Raw genomic sequence first — 25,309 nt, 5'->3', positions numbered from 1 at the left:
TAAAATGCTAGGCGATAGGGAAAAGGTATGAGCCAAATCCCCACATGACTGAGTTCTAGGCTATGAACATTGGAGAGTGTAAGTCAAGGTGACTAGACAGGTGGTGGTGGTGGTGGTGGTCAAGTATAAAAAAGAAGATGGCAAATGGAGTGATTAAGCAGCAGCATTTTTTATTCAAAAACAACAACAAACATTGAGATATTGAAGTCTTGAACACTGTAACTTCTATGCATGCTAGCACAGACAAGTAAGAATCTCGTCTGTGATGCTAGTTAAGTATATTACAGAATAATATATATGAAGGTATACATTACTAAATATTACAGGTATACATGTATAATGACGCCATGTAAAACCTCATCTATACAAAGGGTGAAAATGATATGACAGAACCTCCGGGTACTATCATTAGTACCAGTACACAGGGAACCTTGCACACCCCTGTTACATTCACATACCTAGGACAGGGTTGTGCACATAGCTGTATCAGCTCAGTGGAGCCACAGGGACTGTACCAGCTTTGTGTACAATATCCCTGTAACAGCTCTGGCCAATACACTAGCTGTAACATACCTAGATTTGACAGATGTGTATAACAACATCAATGTAACATGAATGTTAAAAATAGCAGTGCGGCATAGGTTTTTATAATATCCACGTACACAAGCTTTTCCCCACAGCCATGTACCAGCTATGTGAGCATAGCTGTAACATAGATATTTCCCATAGCTATGCACCGGCTATGCCAACATGGCTGTAACACAGCGGTATTCCCACAGGGAGCCTATACCAGCATGCTAATCAGATATGAACAAATGGGTTGCTACAGGGTATTATTCCACCAGAGCTGTTACATGTATGTGCACAACTGTGTGCTAGGTGTGCAGTAAACAGCTTTGGTACTGGGATGTGCAAAATAGTTATGGCACAGAGGTGGTCTTCCACAACTATGCAGCTGCAGGCATACTCAAGTTTTCACAACCATGTACCAGGGCTGTAGAAAAATAACCTTGTAATGGGGCTGTGATACACACAGCCGGCGCATAGCTGTGCTCTTCTTCCTAGCAGCACTATGATGTACAAGGTTCCCTGTGTATAACCTTAAAAGTAAGATTAAACTAAATGTGTATAATTGTCCTTTACACAATCAACTGTGAGGGTGCTGTTCTTCCGTCTGTGTGTCCCATTATCAGCACCACAGAAACCAGACATGAAACAATGGTTACTCACATGTCCTTATCTCATTTCCTCTTTCAATTCCACTGAGTGCCATATTGAGCTTAGCTATATTCCATACAAGTCATTGAACATTTCAATATCAAAATTTATTGCATGTAACTAGTCTCGTGTCAAACAAAAGCCTGGTGAGAGCGAAACGACGCGACGAATCTTTCAGTCTGCTGTACCTTATACTGTTTACTTGGATGACTATCTCTGTGTAGGATTTACCGAGCCCAAATATTTATAGATCTGTTATAGAAAAGAATATCCCACCACTGCCACCAATGTCACGCAATCGATCTAAATTTATTGTTCATTGAGTAGTCAATAAGAATTAATAGACTAATTCAGAAGATGGTAAAATTATTGCACTTCAAAAAAACAAATCAAATCAGTACTGATGTTTGTACCAAAAGATGAAGGGATCAGACTGAGATATGAGGGGGGAGCATTACAAATTTTTTTTCATCTAAAACTGAAGTATTGGGAATGTGAAAAAAAATGTGAAAAGTGAAGTTTCTTGAGAACAAATAAAGGAATTTCTAAGCCTTATCTACAAAGTACTGCTGGGTATACAACAACAATAACTGGTGTAACATACAAGTATACTGTCACAATATGCATTATGACAAGATTTCGCTAATTTTTCTTTTCCACGCAAAAAAAAATTAATACAGGCCACATTTTCTTATATATATATATATATATATATATATATATATATATATATATATATATATATATATATATATATATATATATATATATATATATATATATATATATATATATATATATATATATATATATATATATATATATATATATATATATATACACATACATAAAAGTGTTCTTTTTTTAACTCAACAACATATATTTGGTGGAAGAAAATTTGAAATTAAAATTAGGAATATCAAAATAACAGTACCAGTACTTCATAGCCAAAGTACTTTTTTGGCAAGTACACAAAGTGATCTTATAAATTGATGTAGTGACAGCTGCAGCTAGTAAACACAAAATACATTTGTTAGATGTTTTCCACAGTTACATGTTCTCTCAGTCCATACTAAATAATATAAAAACAAATTAAATGTACTTTAAGATCTCAAATGATATAGACAAAACACAATTTCACTTTTGTAAGGGACGATCACACAATTTCGCACAAGCTCAATAAACGGACAGCGTTCATTTTATTTAGGACAAAACCCCCTCCCCCCCTAAATGAACATTCACAACTGCGATCACAATCACATTTATGTTTGATGCAAACCATGATGAAAACTGTAGCGGTCACACCACTACAATCAATGCAATGTAAAAACAGGATGGTAAACATGAAATTCCAACCTTATGAACCTGTTTACTGAGATGATGGTAAACACATCAAAATACTAGTAACTACAGAAGCTGTTATTGAAGGTGTGAAAGTTTTTGAAATTTGGAGAAGTGTGAAAATGAAGTTCAGCAATTGCATTGACAACAGACCCAGTGGTTCAATTCAACTCAATTCAAGTGGTTCATTAGTGCTTCATTTACAAAACTGACATAATTTGTCCCCCCCCACCCACCCACCCACCCACCCACCCAACACTCACAAATCCTACACATTCGGGATATATTTGTATATCTATTCAGATATCTATAAATTCTTTTTGCAATACCATTAATACTTCAATTCCACAAGGTTATTTGAAAATCTGTATATACTGTTCCCCTTATATGGGTGTTTGTAGACTTTAGTCAATGCAGCTACCTAGCTATAGTCGTAAGTAAATGTATATCGAGACATTGGTGACATCACATACCTTACATATCAATCATGCTGCAGGTTATTCATTTAGTTCTTTACATTCTTCAATACAAGGAAAAATTACTATGCTTCTGAGTGAATTAAGACTTGACAAATATTTCAGAATGCTGTTCCTGTCGCATTTCTCTTCAAAATTGAAGATAGGGTATACAAATTCTTGAGCTAAAAATGGGCTTCTTTGCCTTCTAGTCATATTAAAGGCCAGGGTTTCAATCCCAGATTCTTTCATTAGTGTTATCTTACCAGTGGAGTCATCAGGACTAAAAAGGAGTATTCTCTTGTTCTAGACCAACGTTTTCGATAGCTCTGCCGTACCAGACAACTGGTTTAAAACCTATAATTTTTTTTTTTTTTTGTTTCTAAGCAGGCCTCTAAATTAAGTAAGATCAAGTTTCAAAGGAGCCAAACAAAAACAAATTGCCATGATAAGATTGAATATACCAAGTCCAAATAAGAATCTTTAGAGTGAAACCCACTAATCCACCTTGGACGTTGTACCATTGCTGGCTGTTCCTTTACCTTGCCGTTTGACACGTGCATATGGCCCAATGTCAGGATCAGTTATGAAATCATAGATTACTTTACTCCAGGAATCGTGGTGTGGCAAATTGTCATAGTATTCAGGTGCTATTTTCTTCACCTACAAATAAAAAAACCCATCAGTTATGTGGTTAGACGTTTTGGAAAGTTTTGTTCTTGAATCAATGGTTGGTTATTTATTTTTACCAAAATATGATACACCTCAGATACAGTACTAATACTTAATTGCCCACCATAGTGGAGTGCAAGTAAAAGAAATGATGAAATAGATGAGTCAACTTGATCGTATTAAAACATACATACATACGTACGTATGTACGTACGTGCATGCATGCGCGCACATACATACATACATACATACATGTACATACATACATACATACATACATACATACATACATACATACATACAGACAGACATAGTACGTACGTACATACATACATATACGTACATACATATGTACACACACACACACACATGATTCTAGCCCCTAAAAATTACTACAAATTGAGAACTTGTGACACAGCTTGAAATATTTGTAAAAACACTAAAAATAGGTCATTTCATAAATATAAACACTTTTTGCAATATTTCTATTTAAAATTACTCTTTTGTAGCTTAACAAACATTATCAAAAGAATACATGAAATATACATTAATAGTGATAAATTAAGGACAAAAGTTTTTTTGGGGGGTCATGTAATAGTAGACTGGCACCAAGCTTGGGAACTTTAGTTTGTCTCATAATCTTAAAATGTTTTGAATTTGATGTTCATTTCAAATGTTGTAAAGGAAAATGTCCAAGTTGTTTTTTTATTACAGGAGAAATGAAGTTACCTTGGTGTTTCACTCATGGGAAATAATGTTTTTAAAACAAGGATTGACACAATTTAACTCCACAGTCCACAGTCCCTCTATCCCGAACGCGGATACGGACAAAGTAATTTGTTGCGTTTCCAGAATGGGGGGGGGGGGGGATAGAGGGACTGCGTCCAGACTAACAATAACACAGAGACACAACGCACACAGCAGGATTGTTTACCCCCATCACATTGAAAGTGATAAGCATTGCTATTTGCTCACATAGCATGTAGAAACAGGCTTCTGATGAGTGTAATACCTCAGACCACTAACGAAGTAGTCTGAGATAATATACACATGGAATTTAATGGCCTCAATTGTTTACTTTACAACTGATAATCAACATAGTAATTTGTCTGCTTCTCGATCCCCACTGTGCATGACAACTGTATAATTATTTTATTTGCATCTGAAATTGTCTGAGTGTGAATGTGTAAAAAAAAACATTGTGTCCCATGATTGAGTGAAACACCAAGACAACCTCATTTCTCCTGTTTTTTTCCCTAGTTACAAGTAGTCTCGCAATTAGGGCTCGCATTTGTTCACCCAAATGTTTGAAATCATTCACTCAAGTCACTATTTTCACATGAGAAAAGAACACACTTATGTCAACATTTTTTTATTATTATTCAAATAAGCAGTAAAAAAAGTCCAGAGACTTGCAATGAGTAAGTGTACTGGATGTCACTTACCAATGGTAATCTGCTTCCTGGTATACTGGGAAAATCATGATGCTCCATGTGATAACCAACGTTGAAAGTTATAGCATTTAGTGGTCCATAATATGAGTACGTCTCATATCCTTTCTTGAACATGTAGTGCTCAGATATAAAATGACCAGCGACGGGATGCAGTCCCATGGCTAGTAGTGATCCTCCAATTAGATAAAACAGCACTTTGCCACCCCAGAAATACCAAAGAGCCAGATCAAAGATGACCTGAACAACAAAGTTAACAACTTCTAAAGTAGAAACTGGTTTAGGATTGAGGAATAGTGGTCTCAACGCATAGAATAATGGTTGTAACACCACCCATAGACACTTGGTGTACGTATTGGTGAACAGCTTGCCTTCAAGTTGAGACGGGATGTCCATATCTAGGTCAGTGTCACCCTGATACCGGTGATGTTCAAGATGGTACTTCTTGAAGGTTATGGACTGCGGTACACCAATGATGAGGTTTCCGAATATGCCTAGTATGCGGTTGTGCATGGGTTTGCTGTGACCGAAAGCTAAATTGTGAGAGATTTCATGTACAGCTAAGGTCATGGAATGGTTGATAACTCCACCGAAACAGTAGGCTGCAAGTACTACCACTGTCCATGGGGCATCTTTGACAAGGAAACAGGCTATCAATTGAACCACTACCATTGCAGTGACGATGTATTTTAACCGCTCATCACATCCCATCAGCTTTTTGATTTCAGGATATTTAACTACAAAAATAAAATGAAAACAATTCAAATGAAAAAAACTTTTCTTGAAGTCATTTAGCATCATAATGAGAGTGAAAATAAAGCTCAGTGTATGTATACATACATCATATTACATGTCACTTTCTCATGGATGATTGTACTGTATGCATTCTAGAAACTTTCAATATCTTACATTATATCAACCTTTCATTTTACAAAAGTACCGATAGTAAGAACTAAAGCATGTTATTACTGTAATGCTTTTACATATAATATAACAAGTAACACTGAAGTAAAGTACTTTCTCTATGTACTGCACTCGCTTATAGCATTCATATCAAGTGTAAAAGTATACTCTTTCAATTGGTTTATTTACAAGCCTATAGCATATGACCTTTCTAATGTGGGCAATTAGCAAATGAAACAGTATACTTTTACACTTGATATGGATGCTATAAACGATTGTGGTACATACAGAAAGCACTTTACTTTGGTGCTATGGGTTGTATTATTGTCGGTAAGGTGATTATTACTCACACACACATAAACTAGCATCCACATTTGAAGTGTCTATTGTGCTAAGTCTCAACAAACGACAATATAAACACAACCGCTAAATAAAGAAATTGCACCAGTTTATTACATTGGTTTTAAATCAAATCAGATTGTTTGGCATCCTGCCATGGCACTATTTGAGGACAGTCAAGAGTGGTCGGTGTAATAAATACAACATGTCACTGTGCTTTGTAATATCATAAACTTTTTTTACCCTACCCTCAGCTAGTCAAATTTTGCCTTTTGGCTCAGAGTCAGACATCATCATAACGCAATGTACTGGTAAAATTTACCAACCCTTTGGTTAGCCAGTAAAACTGTGATAATACCCTCACTAGTCTAACATGTTATTTATACTACAATAGTCTACATACGATATGCTTCCCCTTGTATATTTAGAAAACATTCATATACATGTAGTGATCATGTACACTACCAGTGACTTACAATTCAACAAATTTATTCCAGTCACAATATTCAATATTAGTTTCAGTGCCCTGATTATTACAAGAATGCTAAATTTAAACTAGGTCAAAGGTCGGTATATGTTAATATTATTTCATTATATTGCCTACTAAATCAATATGGAGTCCATGCTCCTGTTAAAAGGAAAACAAATATAGTGTTGATTGGAAGAAATATTATTATAGTGCTTATTGGAATATCTTGACTAAATGGTACATGAAAATGATTCACGTTGGCGAAATCTACAATTTAAAAGATCTATGCAAATAATAATCACGCTATTTATTTCTATTGATACTCGCAAGCAAAAAATTTGAATAAGAAATAGAATTTATTGTGTTACAGCAATAAAATCATAACCGTGTTATTTCATAGACATCGGAGAATGATGGCTGTTTATAATAATCTAAACTATATTTGCTATTAGGATTAAAAGCAGGTATTAACACATTACAATAGTGAAGACATTTTTATTTCATTGTATGAAATTAATACAATTAATTGAATTATTGATTGTGGCATTTTCCCTTTCATTTATAACATGACATACCACAACGATGTTGACCAGTTTATAAAATAATTATAACTTGACAAGTGCATACACGCTACTCAAATAATTCACAGCATTGGAAAATGGCTGGTATTTAAAAGTGGCCATAAATTGGATGAGGATTGTGTACTTATTTTGGATTTTTTAATTTATAAAACAATTTTATAATTGTTTTCCTACTTGAGAAATCAACATGAAACAATTTATGCCAAATCCTTGTTTGTAACTCAATACATTGCAAAAGATTGAAAAATATGTTAAATATTTGTTATTGTACATACACTAACAAATTTTTTTTACACATTTTTTTTAGCTGTTTGCAATGTATTAAGTTACAAACACAGACATGGTCTATCTTGTTTCACATTGATTTTTCAAGTAAGACACAATGATTAAATTGTTTTATAAATCAAAATTCCAAAATAAATACCCAATCCCTTTCATCCTCAGCCATAGTACTGTAAGCATTTACTAATATAATGAAATAGTGAATGTCAGCATCATGAAGTGAATAACTGTGGGAGACTTGAAAGGTGGAGTCAATGAGTCCACATTTCACTCACTTCTCTAAAATTGCTGATAACAATATACTAATGTTAGATTTTATACAATGCTTTCTCACACTGTGCCTAAAGTGCTTTACAATTATGACCCCTGGGTATTGACCTATCATGGCACAACAGCCTTTTACAGTTGTGTACTTCCTCAACTCCCTGGGAGCATGTAACAATCCATTGCAGCCTAAATTATAGTGCACAGGATTAAAAGCATTCATATTACAATCTTGATCCTACCAGGTCCGCAGTTTTAGAGCTGGGTTGACTAGGGCACAATTGTGGTTCAAATCTTGCCCAAGGACTTTAGCCATTCAGAAACAAGCTGCAGTGGCAAGGCTGGAACCTGTACCCTGCATATTTGAAGCCGACCACTCTGACCATGTGCACAATGCTGATCATTTACGTAAAGTACTGATTTGATCACTTCACAACAGGAGAATCGGTATCTGTATTCATGTACTCTAGAGGAAGTGCTTTATATAAAATAAATTAAAAAATTCAATTACAAATTAATCCGCACATTATTTCTGGTTAGTTTCACACATCTGGATACACATTTGTTTTCTAAAAATATCACACCCAGTATTTTTTATCATTCAACAGATATTATAATTTAGTGACTCACATAAAATAATTACTTATCAGTCTGTGATATTTCAACGCAAATTCTTTGTTTCCCCATCTGTTACAATCACTACTGCCTGCCATGAACAAATACTACACATGTACAACAAGTATCTCAATACCTCATTTTCAATAAATATCACACAATTTCTTCTTCTTCTTTTTTAAATTTGGGGATGGGGTGTATTTTTGCATCAAAATGCTGGTCATAACTTGTGAATAACTGGCTGTCACGCTGCAAGTATCGTGTGATATCTTGGAAAGGCTAGTAATATTGCCATAGCATAACTCAACTGCATTGACACATGAACACCATTTCATCTATACAAGCCTTCAACATTGAAATGTGTGAGAGTTAATGTTCACAGACTCTGGGTTTCTTGTTATCAATGAAAATTTCTATTTGTATTCAGCAAAATGTGTTTTCTAATTCATAACAATAATGACAACAATCACTATATTATTCAATTAGGGGTTTCAATCACTAAATGAATTTAGCATTTTGAATTTAAATAATTTACATGTTTTAATGAAAATCAACCAATTCTTGCTTTTAAAAAATATTCCGAGCTAGTTCTGCTATTATGATCAAGAAGTAACATATGTGGTTTGCCAAATTTATTGAGATAAAGACAAACATGTTTTGACTTAAGATTTAACTATGATATTCTGTAAGTTCAAGATGGTTTATTTTCACTGGAATGTACTGTTTAATATGACTATAAATAAATAATGCACAATTTTAAAACTTTGATTATGAAATGGATTTTAATAAACTGCAAACCATGGACTAGAAAGGGTGTATTATATTACAGCTAAGAGGTTAAAGGTCACAGTTTGCTTACATTCTTGACCTCTAAATAGGGCAGTGATCTTTAGACAATACTGTCTGGCACAGATGGTATGTCACAAAAGGTCATTTTTAATAATACCCAGGTTCCTGTTATACCTTGTATATATCAAATGAAAGTAGATAACCAGACACTTTTATTGCCATCACTGATTACCACTTTGGAAGGTTGCTATAACAGTTTAGCAGTTCAAAACACCAGGTTTTTTGTGGGGGGTTTTTATTGGCAGAGATACATATCATTTATACATATTAACAACTTTCAAAGGGTTATTTTTTCCTCTTTCTACCTGAGGGTTATTTGTTTGTAAGCAAAAAGTTGGGAAAAACAGTATTAAAATAAATCATAACTTGTTCAGGCATGTATTGTGAACGTATTCCTATTAAAATAAATCATAACTTGTTCAGGCATGTATTGTGAACGTATTCCTACGCATTTTAATTCTTGTATACACGTGCAGTAAAATTTATCATTAATATGTTAACATTTAGCTTATTTTAATGAGGTATATTGTCTCCAATAATTGGCAATATTTTGACACCAAACAACCTGAGGTCTGTGTTCTGGTAGATCCATCCATGCATGTTACACTAACTTGTGGTAAATTTGCACGCCCCTTACTGTGTTACATATGCTAATATTGAACTACCACTTCAATTTGTTTACATTTGTATAAGCTGTTTAATTTGTTATAATCAAAGCCTAGTATGTTTGTTTTTCATCATCATATATTTCTCTATCCCTACAGTTATACTCATCATATTCAGGTATGTCTATGTCTATGCCCACACAAAGTTCATTTTATTAGCACAGTAGTGCTATACATGGTGAAGTGTGTGTGTGTGTGTGTGTGTGTGTGTGTGTGTGTGTGTGTGTGTGTGTGTGTACGTGTGTACGTGTGCATGTGAATGCATGCATACATGCATATATGTATGCATGTATGTACTACTACTAGCATGTATGTATGAGTGTGTGTATGTATGTATGTATGTATGTATGTATGTGTGTATGTATGTATGTATGTATGTGTGTATGTATGTATGTATGTATGTATGTGTGTATGTATGTATGTATGTATGTATGTATGTATGTATGTATGTATGTATGTATGTATGTATGTGTGTATGTATGTATGTATGTATGTGTGTATGTATGTATGTATGTGTGTGTATGTATGTATGTATGTATGTATGTATGTGTGTATGTATGTGTATGTATGTATGTATGTATGTATGTATGTATGTATGTATGTGTGTGTGTATGTATGTATGTGTGTGTATGTATGTATGTATGTATGTATGTATGTGTGTATGTATGTGTATGTATGTATGTATGTATGTATGTATGTATGTATGTATGTATGTATGTATGTATGTATGTGTGTATGTATGTATGTATGTATGTGTGTATGTATGTGTATGTATGTATGTATGTATGTATGTGTGTATGTATGTATGTATGTATGTATGTATGTGTGTATGTATGTATGTATGTATGTATGTGTGTGTGTATGTATGTATGTATGTATGTATGTATGTGTGTATGTATGTGTATGTATGTATGTATGTGTGTATGTATGTGTATGTGTGTATGTATGTGTATGTATGTATGTATGTATGTATGTATGTGTGTGTGTATGTATGTATGTATGTATGTATGTATGTATGTGTGTATGTATGTATGTATGGTACTATTGTATGTATGTGTGTATGTATGTGTATGTATGTATGTATGTATGTATGTATGCATGTATGTATGTATGTATGTATGTATGTATGTGTGTATGTATGTGTATGTATGTATGTATGTATGTATGTATGTATGCATGTATGTATGTAAAACATGCATGTGTATGTACAAATGCATAAGGAACTAGTGAGTTTGAATAAATAGATGTAATATGACATGTCAACAGATAGACAGACAGACAGACATACATACATACATACATACATACATACATACATACATACATACATACATACATACATACATACATACATACATACAATGATACATACAATGATACATACATACATACATACATACATACATACATACATACATACATACATACATACATACATACATACATACATACATACATACATACATACATACATACATACATACATACATACATACATACATACATACATACATACATACATACATACATACATACATACATACATACATACATACATACATACATACATACATACATACATACATACATACATACATACATACATAATGACAGAACGATAATGATATTATAATGATCTCCGCTTTGACCACACAAAAAAAGTCTAAAGCGTCAATTTTCACAAAATTTTCTATAGGTTTACGTTGTTAAAATGGTTATGTTTCACCCTATAAAATGTAACCGTTAGTCTAGAGGTCACTACCTAAGGTCTCGAAATCTCTCTCATGTCCAGTGATCAAAAACGAACACTTTCACCGTTATTTTAGCGATGTTCGTGTTATCATGGTGTTATCAAAGGCGAATGCAGATTACGAGTAGACAACGGTGTTAGAATTAGCATTGTTTACTTTCTTTAGATTACAAAACACACACTAATAATGCATCATCACCAACAACTGATCGATCACGCCGCCGCGCATCGTCCTTGGACGGTAATTACCGTTTTACGTGAGGGAGTTAACGATATGAATTTGAAACCAAATCTTAGCGTATTCCCGGTAACAGTGACTCTTCTGCCACAAAACATTCATTTTTCTTCATTTTCTTTTGCAAACATGCATAGAATTTCAAAAAGTGCGAACCTTACATTTCTCACTTATATTCAAGTTATACAACTGTTAAAACGCACGATTATACAAATAATGTCAGCCCACAGACATCCACGGCTACCGGCATGGCATATCGCAAGCACCGTACACGTAACAGTAAGTCAGTAGTCAGTACACCACATCCTGTACTTACCGAGAATTTCTTTTCGTCTTGTGGCATGGGGTTCCTCAGTGTAAACCCATTCGAAATCTGTCCTAGAAACGCGAGCACCCATTTTGTTTGACAATATTTCAGTCAAAGGAATCAATTCAATGAAACATCGCCTGATCCTGACAATCGATGACACCGGCAAGACCTTTCACTTTCTGCCTTAGCCCCGCCTTCGTTGTGTGGAAGACTTTATCAGAGTCGTAGATGGCGCTGTTACGCAACGCATTTTTATGTCAGTAGACACATAGCAAACACTCGTAGGGCTAAAGCTCGTGTGGTGTTGATCATGTTGATCTAGATACTTGAACAAAGGCTGTGGTTTGAAGGACTATAAGCCATGAATTGTCTATGGAATCCGACAAAATGTTCACATATTTTCATTATGATATTACCTGTAACTCATCAATCAGTCATCCGGACAGCAGTAATCTGGCTTTATATACACTCTCATGTTCTATGAAATTTAATATTGTCGGCCAACACGAGCATTTGCATGCTGCATGTGTTTGAAGCATGGTATTCTCGGTCAAAAAAAGGTGAAAATTACTGACGTTTCGGGATTACTCTTAATTACACACTGTGAGGTATAATCTGAAATAAAAACTGGAAATAAAATCCTTTGCTAAGTCAAGATGAGACAGTACTTGGTTGATCAAAATATATTTAAACCATTTCATCTCACGAAGTTTGAAATTCAAATTGTCATACATCTATGTACTGTCCCTCTGACGCCCCCTGGAATATCATAGTCAAAAAATAGACTAAATATGAACAGCTACTAAGTTTAAACCGAAAATCACATTTTAATGCAATGTACATTTAAGCTAGTGTAGACTGGTACCAGTCGAGTCGCTTGGAAGATTTTTTTTGTCTCATAATCTTCATATGTTTTGAATTTGTTATTCATGTCAAATTTTGTGAAGGAAAATGTGGTCAACTCCCCCCCCCCCCCCCCCCCGCGTTACAAGTAGTCTCTCATGGGTTTAGCGTTCACTGTCCGCAATCACTCAGGCTCAGGTCGCTATTCCACACAAAATAACACACTCCTTGTTCTCAGTTCTTGTTTAAAATTACAAACACTATACTAAAAACACCCAGAGATTTGAGCAAGACTATATGTTTTAAGCTTACTTTGCGGCAAACGATTCTCCCACGCTTATCATGCTTATAGTTGATTGGACTTGGAGAGAAAAAAGGTGGGGTAAAAAAGCAAACAAATATAACATGTACCAAATACTGGTTTGTCTTTTGAGTGTTTTAACCCAAAATAACATATGTGGCCAAATTTGTACATCGAAATTAAAATCTTGCACTGACGAAAGGTGCGTGGTACATTTATATACCCAAAGGACCATTGTGTAAAGGTTTTAGAATTCGAGAGATTTTCATTGTTAAGTTTTGGCAGAAGAAAAATTTTTCACGAAGAAAAATCCATCTGGCAGTTTTTGAACAGCAATCACACACTTAGATCTATGGGACCGTCTTTTCGTGACCACATGGCCCACACAGTCATCTCAAATTTCGTCTGCACGCATATTAATCCTCTAACGGTACGCCGTGGTGGTGCGCCCTCAGACATCGGCCATACCCCTAGATTCGTTTTCGAGTACAATTTTCCTAACATCTCCCACTCTATGGAAATCGGCCCAGCAGCCAATTTCACACACACAGACCATGGATCTCCCTAATACATCCATGCACAGACACACACGCACGCACGCACACGCACACACACACTTGATACAATGCCATACAGCTATAAATAGCTCAGAAGTACTAGTGTACAGGTGTTACAAGTTAGATCTACATCGAAGGCACGATCGAACACAGCTGCAGCTGATGAAACATATATTGGGCCTACGATGACAAGGGTTACTATAGCAACCATATTGAGTCGTGCGGCCATTATGTGTGGGTGAATGATTAAGTTTGTACAGAACATCATCAATGAATAAAAATCACCAAAACTTTACAGTACATGGGTGCCGGGCATTGTGTTGAAGATCAATGCAATATACACTACTATGAAAGCAAACACACAATGAAGGGATTAGATTGACATGGTTAATGATCAGGGGAAAGGATTTTATGTTGTGATTTAATTTTTAAGGTTCAACATCTGCTACATGTACTTTGCACTAGTCTGAATACAATATTTAGAAATGTTGTTTCAAAACTACTATGGTTGTATATTATACCACAAGAAATCCCTACAATCTGTCAACCTGGTTTGACCAGGTTATGAAATCTTGATATACCAACAAGGATGTGCAGAATGGCAATATTTTATGTATACCTGCTCTCAAGGAACTCCAATGACCTACATTTTGATGTGGACATAGTCATCACCTGGACATAGTCATCACCTTGTGGGGGTTTTTTTTCTTGATAATTTTTGTATTATATTGAAAACGTGCTTGTAAGTAGTCTACCATGAAGAAGACCCCAGATGTCAAATAAAAAAAACCCACAAATTGATAGCTCATTGAGCCTCTTCCAAACAGAACAATAGCCGAGTGTATCTTGAAAAGGAAGGTATAATTTATAGGTCGCAATCTTCAATAGTCTGATTTTCGATGTTTTATGCTGAACTGCTCTGGCCATTATAAATTGTGAGTAGGTGACCAAACTGTCATTTCAACACATCATCGTAAACCAAAATCCTCTTCTACAGCTTGAGAGAATGTTTCAACAATCATATTCTAAACGGTGTAAAGTTTTAGTATTTGAAAACCCAATTATTCAACAATAGTGTTATACATATACATTATCCGATTCCCACCGACAGTCCCTATATATCACTGCCTTTATCCATAATATCAGATGAGATCTGTGCTAGTGCCAACTTTAGAGTTCAGTACATACACTGGGTACCGGTGAATACTCTTGTGACTTCCAACATATTTACATTCAAGCTAAAATAACCACAACACTATGGGACGACCTAAACTACATCTCTGTTGAGAAGTGATAGTCAGTTTGTGAACATTCTTGTCAATGTATACATTGTGTATATATTTATACAAGTCAGACACCAGCTCTTATTCAGCACTAATGTACATGTACTTCTAAGGGGGGTGGGGTGTTGAAAGCGTGTACAATGATGTAACAACACTGATCAGCTATTCCAGCCACAGACTCTGAATCATGTATTTGTGAGTACATGCCATTTTTACATTTGTGTATCATCAGCAGATGTGTAATGGCTAGTATACCTCTGTGTTATACTGTAAAACATTTTCCCAAATGTCACGAACGCACAGACACTATATCATAATAGTTACTGGTACTTCATGGATACCGATGTGTGTTACACAACGAGGGGACTCAGCACATGGTTCAAATCACACAAAACATTTTTCCTAATGTATGGAGGATATTTTATTATAGTTACTTTATGGAGGAAAATAAACACAAATTGGACTTTTTTCTTCTTCTTCTTTTAAATTGTAATATTACATAGCTGAATTCCAATAAAACGTGGAACACTTTATTTTTTTTGGCTAAAACTAGGGCATACTTTTTTATATCTCTCTCTTCTGGCAATAACAGTACCCAGTTATACAAGTTTGTATTTTATATTTCACCTATCAATGTCAAGGTCAGAAATAGTAAATATTGAGCCAAACTACCACAAACTATGTCAGATTTATCACTCTTTAAGTAGTGGCAAAGCTGACACTCCAGTAGCTCAACTTATAACCATTAAAATAACTTGTGCATGAAAATGCATATGGCGTAACGTTATATTTGCAGACAATGTTATTTTTCTGCAATTCTTACTATGCATATTAGTATATGCTTAATTAAGACTGCAAATTAATTAAGTATAAGTGATGCCCCACCCCCCAAAAAAAAACAAAAAAAAACAAAACAACAACAACAAAAATTGATAGATTTCTTATTTTAAATAAACATTTATTGAATGTATTAATAATCTGCAGCAACTAATCTTTTTTTAAGCATACACTCAGTTGCTGTGATTATAACGTTTTAAAATCTGGGGGGGAAATGAGAGCAAAAATATGGCAAAAAAACCCAAACTATTCCTCGATAATAATACAATACATTCTTTTTTGGTAAGGCTCTTAACAATGGACTAAAAACAGTCACTCAATAAAATCGCCATTTTTTATATAAAGAATAAATTTTTAGTAACACACAGACACCAATTCCTTTCTAGTAATCTATTAAGAAGACAAAAAGGGCATTTTCTCTATCTAGCCCGGAGTAGTGTGTATTGTGTACCCTTTTCCAAGTGTTGGCTGTCAGAGAGATGGCACAGAAAACATGACCCAAAAGTCCTGCGTCATCTGATAGTAATTTTCATTCTAGAGTATTGATCAAAGAATCTGACCAATACTAAATTATGGGTTCATCTTTTAATAACCAATTTATCTCTCCTTTTTTTTAAGTTGGTATGGGAGAGCGAGAACAGAACACAGCCATAAAAAAAATATGGCCTTAAAGTTCTAAATCTATCAATACTCGAGTCTATCAATACTCTAAAACTACATTATACACGTTCTGTCTTTTGCTTTCCAGCAGCTGTTATGTCATTTTGATTCATAAACTGTCATTGGTTGGCTGTGACTGACATTTCACTTCATCATCAGTTCCATCACTTTTCTCTTTTCTCTCAACCGAGATACAATTTCTAAATGAATGCCAAAACACACAAAGAAATGGCTTCAATTTGGTGGCAGTTTCACTTTGATGCAAAAAAAAAAAAAAAAAAAAAAGTGACGATACAAGCTTTCCATGTAAATTTAGCTGTTTCCCAAAAAAAAATGAAGTTAACATTAGTTTTGCAGTGGCCTAATTTTAGCTTAAATCTTTGTGTGTCGCAGTGCGACAACAAAAATGTATTGACATAAGAGATTATAAACAGCTTACGTAGCTGTTGAAAACCTAACACCGTGACTTAACCTGTTGTCCATTAATAATAGATAATAAAGTCTGAAATGAAAGTAAAAACAATGAGAGTGAGTCATCTACATTTTATAAATTATACATTGCAGCTATTTCAAAAGCACACTCTAGCGGTAAGAAATGAAATCCCACCGGCGCTCTTCTTTATCAATTATTACTTTTAAATATACAGTCTCTGACCCAATTTTTAAAAAATGAAACAAGAGTTATCATGAAGTGTTTTGTCTATCCTGGTATGTCCTGTTATCTGGTGTAATAGGTGAACATTAAGAGTTACAACAAAATAGATACAATACACATACACAAACGGCTTCACAAAATGAAGCAAATTTATCCTAGAATTCATTAGTTATGTGTTGATGATGAGAGAGTTTGGGCTTTTTTTTATTTCCCTTTGGCATGGGTTAAAATGTGCGACTTCAGGTTGGTGGATTGCGCAAACTTCTTGTTGCAGCCGTCGAACGGACAGACGTATGGTCGATCGCCGGTGTGAATTCTAACATGGGTACGAAGATTGAAGTCAAGTGAAAAACGCTTGCCACAGCCTTCAAACGTACACTGCAAGATAAATTTAAAACACAAAAGTATTGACGCTGTCATTATAGAAAAACACCTCCAAAGATTATCGATTTGTCAAATCTACATAAAACTTCTACACTTCTGATAAGCAATACATTTAAATTAAAACTATTGAATTTTTAAATTAAATTATGCAAGATTTTTTTGTGATTTCTTTGCCTATTTCAACTACTTGTGTCCAGTGTTTTGGTTGTAGTAAATACAATCTACCCGTATTCACTAGTCATTTTTTACAGACTCTCACCAAAATTATGGTTTCCAAGAGTATATATATGGTAGAACTATTATTAAAGTTATGTGAAATTAATCCACATTTAACTATATATCGCTGTATCTGTCATCAGGGCCTCTCAAATCTTAAAAGGCCCATAATTCAATCTCACATTCCCACACTAGTGCTATCTTATCAGTAGAGCCCTAAGGATTTTATAGGGCCATTTTTTTTACATGGGCCAACCTGTCAAAATAGTTGTCAGGTAACTTTCGCTCGCCCAAATTCAATTCCAATTGGAACGGAGTCTGTAATAATTACATTGGTGTGTAAGTCACCCAAGCTATCAGTTTTACACCCTAATAAACATGACCAAGCTCAACCCACAAACTGCGAATTCTTACTGTACTTGGGCTGATCTAAGGAGGGTACTTACTACCCATCAACAAATATCCATCATTGTGTAGTACTTGACATACCTGGAATGGTTTTTCTCCTGTGTGAACCAATTGATGCCTCTTGAGCTTAGAACTCTCCACAAATGCTTTGCCACACTCTGCACACACATGTACTCTTGGCCCATGGGTGTGCAAATGCTTCCTCATGGCTGAATTATCACGGAACATCTTAGTACATCCCTGTTAAACATTTAAAAGGACACATGTAACTGATGCTACTGGTTATACAACAGGATATTATGTGAAGCAATGAAACTTTATGATTAGATGCAAAACACCATGTAATATGTGCTGTGAAAGGTTAATACAGATCAACTGGTACTAACTACCTGAAAAAGCAAGTATGTGCGTGTGTGTGTGCACACGCACATGTGAATGCGTGTACATACATCATGGAGGTGACGCTTCCAATTCAAATCATACTTTGAACAGTCTCGTTACCTTAAAAACAATTTCCTATGTTGGTCAATTGAGAAAGTTTTTCTATTAGAGAAAAAATATTTATTTTTTTTAAAGTCACATCACAATTTCATGGATACTTGTATTATTGATATCACGGACTAACAGTGGTACTTATCAACATGTATATATTCATGGTGAATATGTAAGCATACCCAGATTTTAGTATGTCTATAGTCACTACTTTAAAATCATGAATGGAAATTTCATGAACTCGACACTGTTCAGATCAGTACATTCGTTATCCTTGTATTGAGCCCATTTGTTCAGTTTCACCATGGTGGACTAGACAGAGGATCATGTACTGCAGTACATACATCAACAAAATGTAGTGTTAGTCCTTATATAGCACTTTCAACGCAATCATTACCCCTGGTGGGGACCTAGAACAGCACCAATGGTCCTTCACACTTCCTCAACGCCCTGAGGAGCATACAAACTATTGCAGCTCCCATAACTATTACATAGGATTAAATCCTTCACATAGCAACTTCTGTCCTACCAGGTCCCCAATTATACAGCTGGCTTGACCAGGGCTCCAATCATGGTTCAAATCTTGCCCAAGGACTTCAGACATCCAGACACAAATGCAACAAGACTCGAACCAACAACTTACGATGCCGAGCCAACCACTCTTACAATTTGAACTTATGCACAAACGGGCAGCGGTTAGGCTTAAACTTGCAATCAAGCCAGCCACTCTAACAATTCAACCTTATGCACATTGAAGACACCTGAAGACTACATACCTTATGGGGACAGGCTATTGTCCTGGCAACCTCTTCATCTTTGACCTTCTTGGGTCTCATTCTATGGCTCAAAATATAAATGATAGGATTTTGAAAACTCAAAGAGTCTGATTAACAAAGGTAGGGAACATTTCAAGATTGGAAAGGGGCAATGTCAGTAATGTACACTATCATTTCTCTGTTAATGCCTGTTTCAGTAATTGTTTATCTGAAATTTCATATTTTTCGTCACACAGGACAATTTATATTTGGAATTTCATATTTTCCATATACATAGAAATATGTATAGTTAGAATTTCAAATTTTTCGTCACATATTCAATCTTGTCACTTCTCCAGGTGATAACCTACTTACCTATGTAGCATGACCACACAGGTAAATGATAGAGACTGAATAACAAACAAACAAACACGCTCAGATATCTCAACAGTAAACATTTAAGACATTGCCCCAGTTACTAATATAGATACTTACGCAGACTTTGCAAACTCGGCCAGTTGTTTAGGATCACTTAAATCAACACCTGGGAGGCCACCTGGTGGCAGTTTCTTGCCAGTCATGTATTCTGAATAGTCTGGTAGGTTTTCAGCAGCCGAGTGTGAAGTTGTCACCGTTTGTGTGTGAGTAGCATGCTGGATTTGAATAACGGGTGCTTGTTGTAGGATAACTGTTTGTGTCTCTGGTTCTAAAGTAACTTCTGTTTCATCAACTGCCTTCTTTTCTTCTGAAACAAATCACGATAGAAAGATTAGTTTCTGCTAGCTGCACATTGATGACTGGGCTGGATTTGATCAGACAATGCATTTTCATAAGATCAAATGCTAATCTTTTGCATGACAACAATTAATGACATGATATAAAATAGAAATCAACAGGCAACATCCCATTAATATAATATGTTGGTGTTTTTCATGTGTTTGAGCAACACCCCCCCCCCCCCCTTCCAACCAAATGTTTGATTTATCACCTCTTTGTTTCCACTAATAATAATCATTACAGTACTATTAGTATTCAGAATTGAGTCACAAGTCATCATTCTTACAAACTGTAGACTAGGATATATTAGTAATCCCAGCCAACACTGGCCGTGTCCAAACCCAGACTGCAAGAGACACTGGGGCTAAAAAACGCCAATGACATCCCCAACTCAAAGTATATTCTTGTTTCTCACTACAAGTCTTTTTTAACCCACCACCCCCCCCCACCACCCCCATTTTGCAAGTCTATTTACCAACCCAACACTTTACTCCATTGGTACATTAACTGACTAGCGCCACATTTATTGATCAGCGACATCATATGTCTTTATATCAATAGCAGCAGCAAGTAATAATCCATGGTTCTTTTTAAATCACTGTTTGCATTTCTTATTTACGTTCAAATATTTTCATTCACTGTGTTGAATTAGCAACAAAATCAATCAACAATGCAATAATTTTTTTTGTAAATAGTTAGTCTTCCAATATTTCACCGATATCCAATCTTTCAAAGTTTGTTGTTAATTCTTATCACATATAAATACTTGAATGTCTACTTTATTTATATATCATGTCGTGTACTGTTATGGTTCAAACAACACACAAGTTTCTATTGAACATGCAGAAAATTAATATACTGAATGGAATAGAATTTGCATATATTATGCTAATTAGCCACACTGCAATCCAGAAGTTCAATCGAGGACACTAAATACAGTAATTACTAACTGTAAAGCAAGATTTTTTCATTTTACAATTTGGCCTAGACAATGAATTGTTTTTATTTCCCATCTTGTAGGAAAATGCAAAATAGATACAGTATTATTTGTTTTTATTTTCAATCATGCTGACCGATAGGTTTATACAGAGTCAAAAAAGAAAAAAAATATCACAGGCTATCGATGTTTTATTGAACTCTTACAATAAACATGATTTACTGAATAGTTTGTCTTATTACTCCAAAACAAATGGTTACATTGTACTTACGACATGACATCCCTATCATGCTGGTGCATTACTGAATATTAATTCAAGTGAAATTTGTATAGTACAGTGTTGCAGCCAGAGGGGGTTTTGGGGTCATTTGACACACATTTTTTGGACCTGACCCACAATTTCGGAAGTGATGGGTCATAGATGACCCACACTAACATTGTATGCAAGTATGTTTAGCAATAGTGCGCAACATGACCATGCCTATAGCAACAGCTAAATGATCGCATGTATTGCACCAATAACAACATGGTTGGATTGGCAACTGCATAATCATCCAGAAAATATTTAGCATGGATCAGCATGTGTGTAAATATTTCTTTAAAACTGTACAGTTGTGCTATAAAGCCATTGGCATTTTTTTAAAATAATAATGTCCCCCCAAAAATTTATGATGACCCAGAAAAATGAAAGTGTCGGGACACTATGTCCCACTCTTTCGAAAGGCTGGCTGCAACACTGTGATAGTAACATGGTAGCAAAACAGCACCACCAAAAAGCCTTTCCCTTCACAGGTTTGAAAACAAGACAGAGAAAAGAGCTCAGACACACACATTCTTGTGTGATTGTGTACTGGGACAAAAAAAATTAATTGTTTACTTAGGCCTTAGAGAAATTTTAAATAGTTAAAAACACAATATCAAGAATGTACATTTCATTCATATAATTAACATGTAATATGTAATTTTTGGAACATCATCATTAAACATTTAATCCTTAATTAATTAAATTACACACAACTTGTTCCCAGTGACAAAATCACTGATTCAACATACACTGTTGAAGACAAGGTGGTGAAAATTAAAAGCGTTCCCACTGACTTAGAAATAATTTTAAAATTACAAGGTTTTCAAGTCCTCATTTTTGATCAATTTTGTTTGAAACGGAAAACAATATTTGAAATATCTTTGATAAAACAAAAATTTCAAAAAAGTTTGTTTCCGATAACATGTTTTAGAAAATAGGGTACGCAGGTCAGAATTTTATTTTATTTATTTATTTGCAGACTTGACTATATTGTTGAAATTCAACTTACAGTCTTATAAAAGACATGGAAAGTGATGTTACATGTAAAGACAAATTGACCAAGTTACTTTGGCAGGAAATTTTACACAGAAACAGAAGTAAATTAAGATCACCATTTGACCAATTTGAATATGAAAAAAAAATGCTGAAATTTACATGGTAATAAAACTAAATATCGAGCAAGCACAGGTCAAAATGAAATAAGAGATATGATAAAAAAAGCTTTGCGGAACATATTTGAAGTTGGAATATTTGCATAATCCAGCTATTATGCCAGGCCACAGCATGAAATTTCATAAGATTTTTGGCAGACCGTATTAGCAGAATTCATTTCACCTGTGAACTACTGTCTGAAATATGTTCATTGGAATGAAAGGCTATAATATCCTAAGGTAGTTAATCATAATAATTTAAAGCATGGTAAACTTAGACCGGCATATTTAATTAGTAGTACATCAGATATGAATTTGTCATCAACATGTTCTGACAGCGACAAACAGCCTTAGCAACAACATACCATGAATACAGTATCGACTGATATAGCAATAGATTTTCACTTAATACTAGTATTGAATATTCTATTAAATATAACAAATTTCAGGACAATAAGGGTAATTTCTCACCATTTAAGAACAACAAGTACAAACAACTATAATATAGATTGAAGAAAATAATGTGCTTAGGGTCAGCGCAATGATCTAGGGTCGGTCAGGTTATCGAAAATACACAATTGTTTTTATTTGGCATAATATATATGTATAGATTATATGATGTTTTGATTTCCCATACAAGTTACATGAACAAACGACAGGAACATGCCTATATGTTTAGTAGGTATAACTGTGGCAGATTATGACAATTTCTTTAATATTTGTAATATGTACATTAAAATATATACTTGTATTAACCTTGAGACAGATTTCTACATATAAATTCCAATGGCGGTACACTGTATATGACATAAATACATATTACTTAATACGCATTAGCCTTCTAACAAAATTGGGTAAGAGTTCCCATCAACATACACTCGCTGCAGCAATGTACTATTTGACATTATTATTACAGATGTGCCATTAAATTATTTGTTTTGAAATATTCATGTTTGATACAAGAAAATAAAAAATATTGCTTGAAAAATAATCGTGAGGTGGATTTTGGCGGAGGAAACGTACTCTATGAGTAGGAATAGCATGTTTTGACTCCGGAGTAGGGTTTCGTGCGTTACGTTTACTGATGCACACAGCATACTGCAGATTGCCACGGTGCGAAAGACGTCAACTCAAAGTCATCAGATGACAGGTTCGTTTAACTGTCAGAAGATACGCACGTAGACATGTATAAACTATTACAATTCTAATCAAATGAGACAAACTAACATATGCGAGATGATATAATTAACAGGAATAACACATTTTTTTGACAACGATATCAAACTCGCACTCTGTTCTGTTTCATTGACGCCATCTTTGTCCGCCATATTGTTTTAAAAGGACGGAAATTTTCGCCTCTTTTCAGTCCCATCTAGACTGTAAGGAATGCCACATACTTGGACTGACGGATCCGCAAAAAACTCTTGAATGTTCCGACTGCGCAATAACGTTAGAATTGGGTAGATTTTAGGGTGTTTTTCGTGAAAAATTGACGATTTTGGGCGCCATATTTGGACGCCATGTTAACATGGCGGCGCCCATGGAATCAAAATGGCCGAAAACGTGAAAAACCAAAACATTTACACGTTTTGACTGAAAACTTTGAAATGACGGAGAAAACACAATTTTTTCTGACTCAAAACTGAGCCTCATATGTAAGCGCGTCATCCGGGAATTTGACGATCATTTATAAGTACGTCACATGATCGACTCGCCCTCCAGCATGCAGAAGGAGCATTATCGCTCAACTGATGACAGCTTTCTAAAGCGAAATCGATGACAATATTACTCAGAGAGATCGGCCTTACATTTCCAAATAGTATGAAGTGTAACAAAATTGAAAATTGTCAATTTAAAATCATACCTGACGCCCACATGGTAACTGAAAACTCTCCCTCGAGGGTCTTGATCTGCACTTGCTTTTGTTCCCATTTTCGCGTGTTCTTGTCGGTGTCAAACGTAAGCTCGCCTCCTGCTGCAGCATTCTTTTTCGACGATTTCTTTCCACGACGACCCCGTTTGCCTGTCATAAGCAGCGCCTCATCGATTAATTCGGGTGCGGGAACAGGCACTGAGTCGATTATTGAATTTGCTGCATGAATATCTTCTGGGTCTCCTCCAACTATCTCTTCTCTGGTTTGCAATTCTATCTCTTCTCGGTCCGTACCAGGCAGCGGTTGAAGAGCAATCATGGGCTGGGTTTCTTCGATTGTAGTTTCCACAGTTTCTATATTTTCCACTGGAATAGTTTCTACTTCAACCTCCTGAACGGGTAGCTCCACTTCGGATCCAATCACATTGATAGTCGCCATTTTGATTGCAGGCCGTGGTAAAATGGCGCCGTCTTCTT

At 35.1% G+C, this 25,309-nt stretch overlaps 2 protein-coding genes across 3 annotated transcripts in view; both read right to left on the bottom strand.

Moving 5' to 3' along the window:
- Window positions 1-2,833: 2,833 nt before the first annotated feature.
- The window catches only part of LOC144443422 (sphingolipid delta(4)-desaturase DES1-like), a 140,136-nt gene continuing 117,660 nt past the window's right edge, over window positions 2,834-25,309 (bottom strand). Inside the window, exons 1-3 of one of the 2 annotated variants that reach the window (XM_078132896.1) lie at window positions 12,406-12,575; window positions 5,132-5,874; window positions 2,834-3,677 (exon numbers count right to left, since the gene is read on the bottom strand). In XM_078132896.1, the coding sequence (XP_077989022.1) occupies window positions 3,513-3,677; window positions 5,132-5,874; window positions 12,406-12,487 (990 nt within the window). In that variant the 5' untranslated portion in view covers window positions 12,488-12,575 and the 3' untranslated portion in view covers window positions 2,834-3,512. Of the gene's footprint in view, window positions 3,678-5,131; window positions 5,875-12,405; window positions 12,576-25,309 lie in introns of those variants that run through there. The other variant, XM_078132904.1, reaches the window with a different exon arrangement.
- On the bottom strand, window positions 15,803-25,293 carry LOC144449925 (transcription factor YY2-like). Its single transcript, XM_078140479.1, has 5 exons — window positions 24,824-25,293; window positions 20,286-20,535; window positions 19,812-19,872; window positions 18,625-18,783; window positions 15,803-17,913 (listed from the first exon to the last, which is right to left on the bottom strand). The coding sequence occupies exons 1-5, from the start codon at window positions 25,269-25,271 to the stop codon at window positions 17,740-17,742; spliced, it is 1,092 nt and encodes a 363-aa protein (XP_077996605.1). The 5' UTR covers window positions 25,272-25,293; the 3' UTR covers window positions 15,803-17,739.

The sequence above is a fragment of the Glandiceps talaboti genome, chromosome 2, assembly GCF_964340395.1.
Source record: "Glandiceps talaboti chromosome 2, keGlaTala1.1, whole genome shotgun sequence".
NCBI classification, from domain to species: Eukaryota; Metazoa; Hemichordata; class Enteropneusta; family Spengelidae; genus Glandiceps; species Glandiceps talaboti.
The sequence above is the reverse complement of the archived record's forward strand: the minus strand, read 5'-3'. Positions and strand labels throughout refer to the sequence as shown.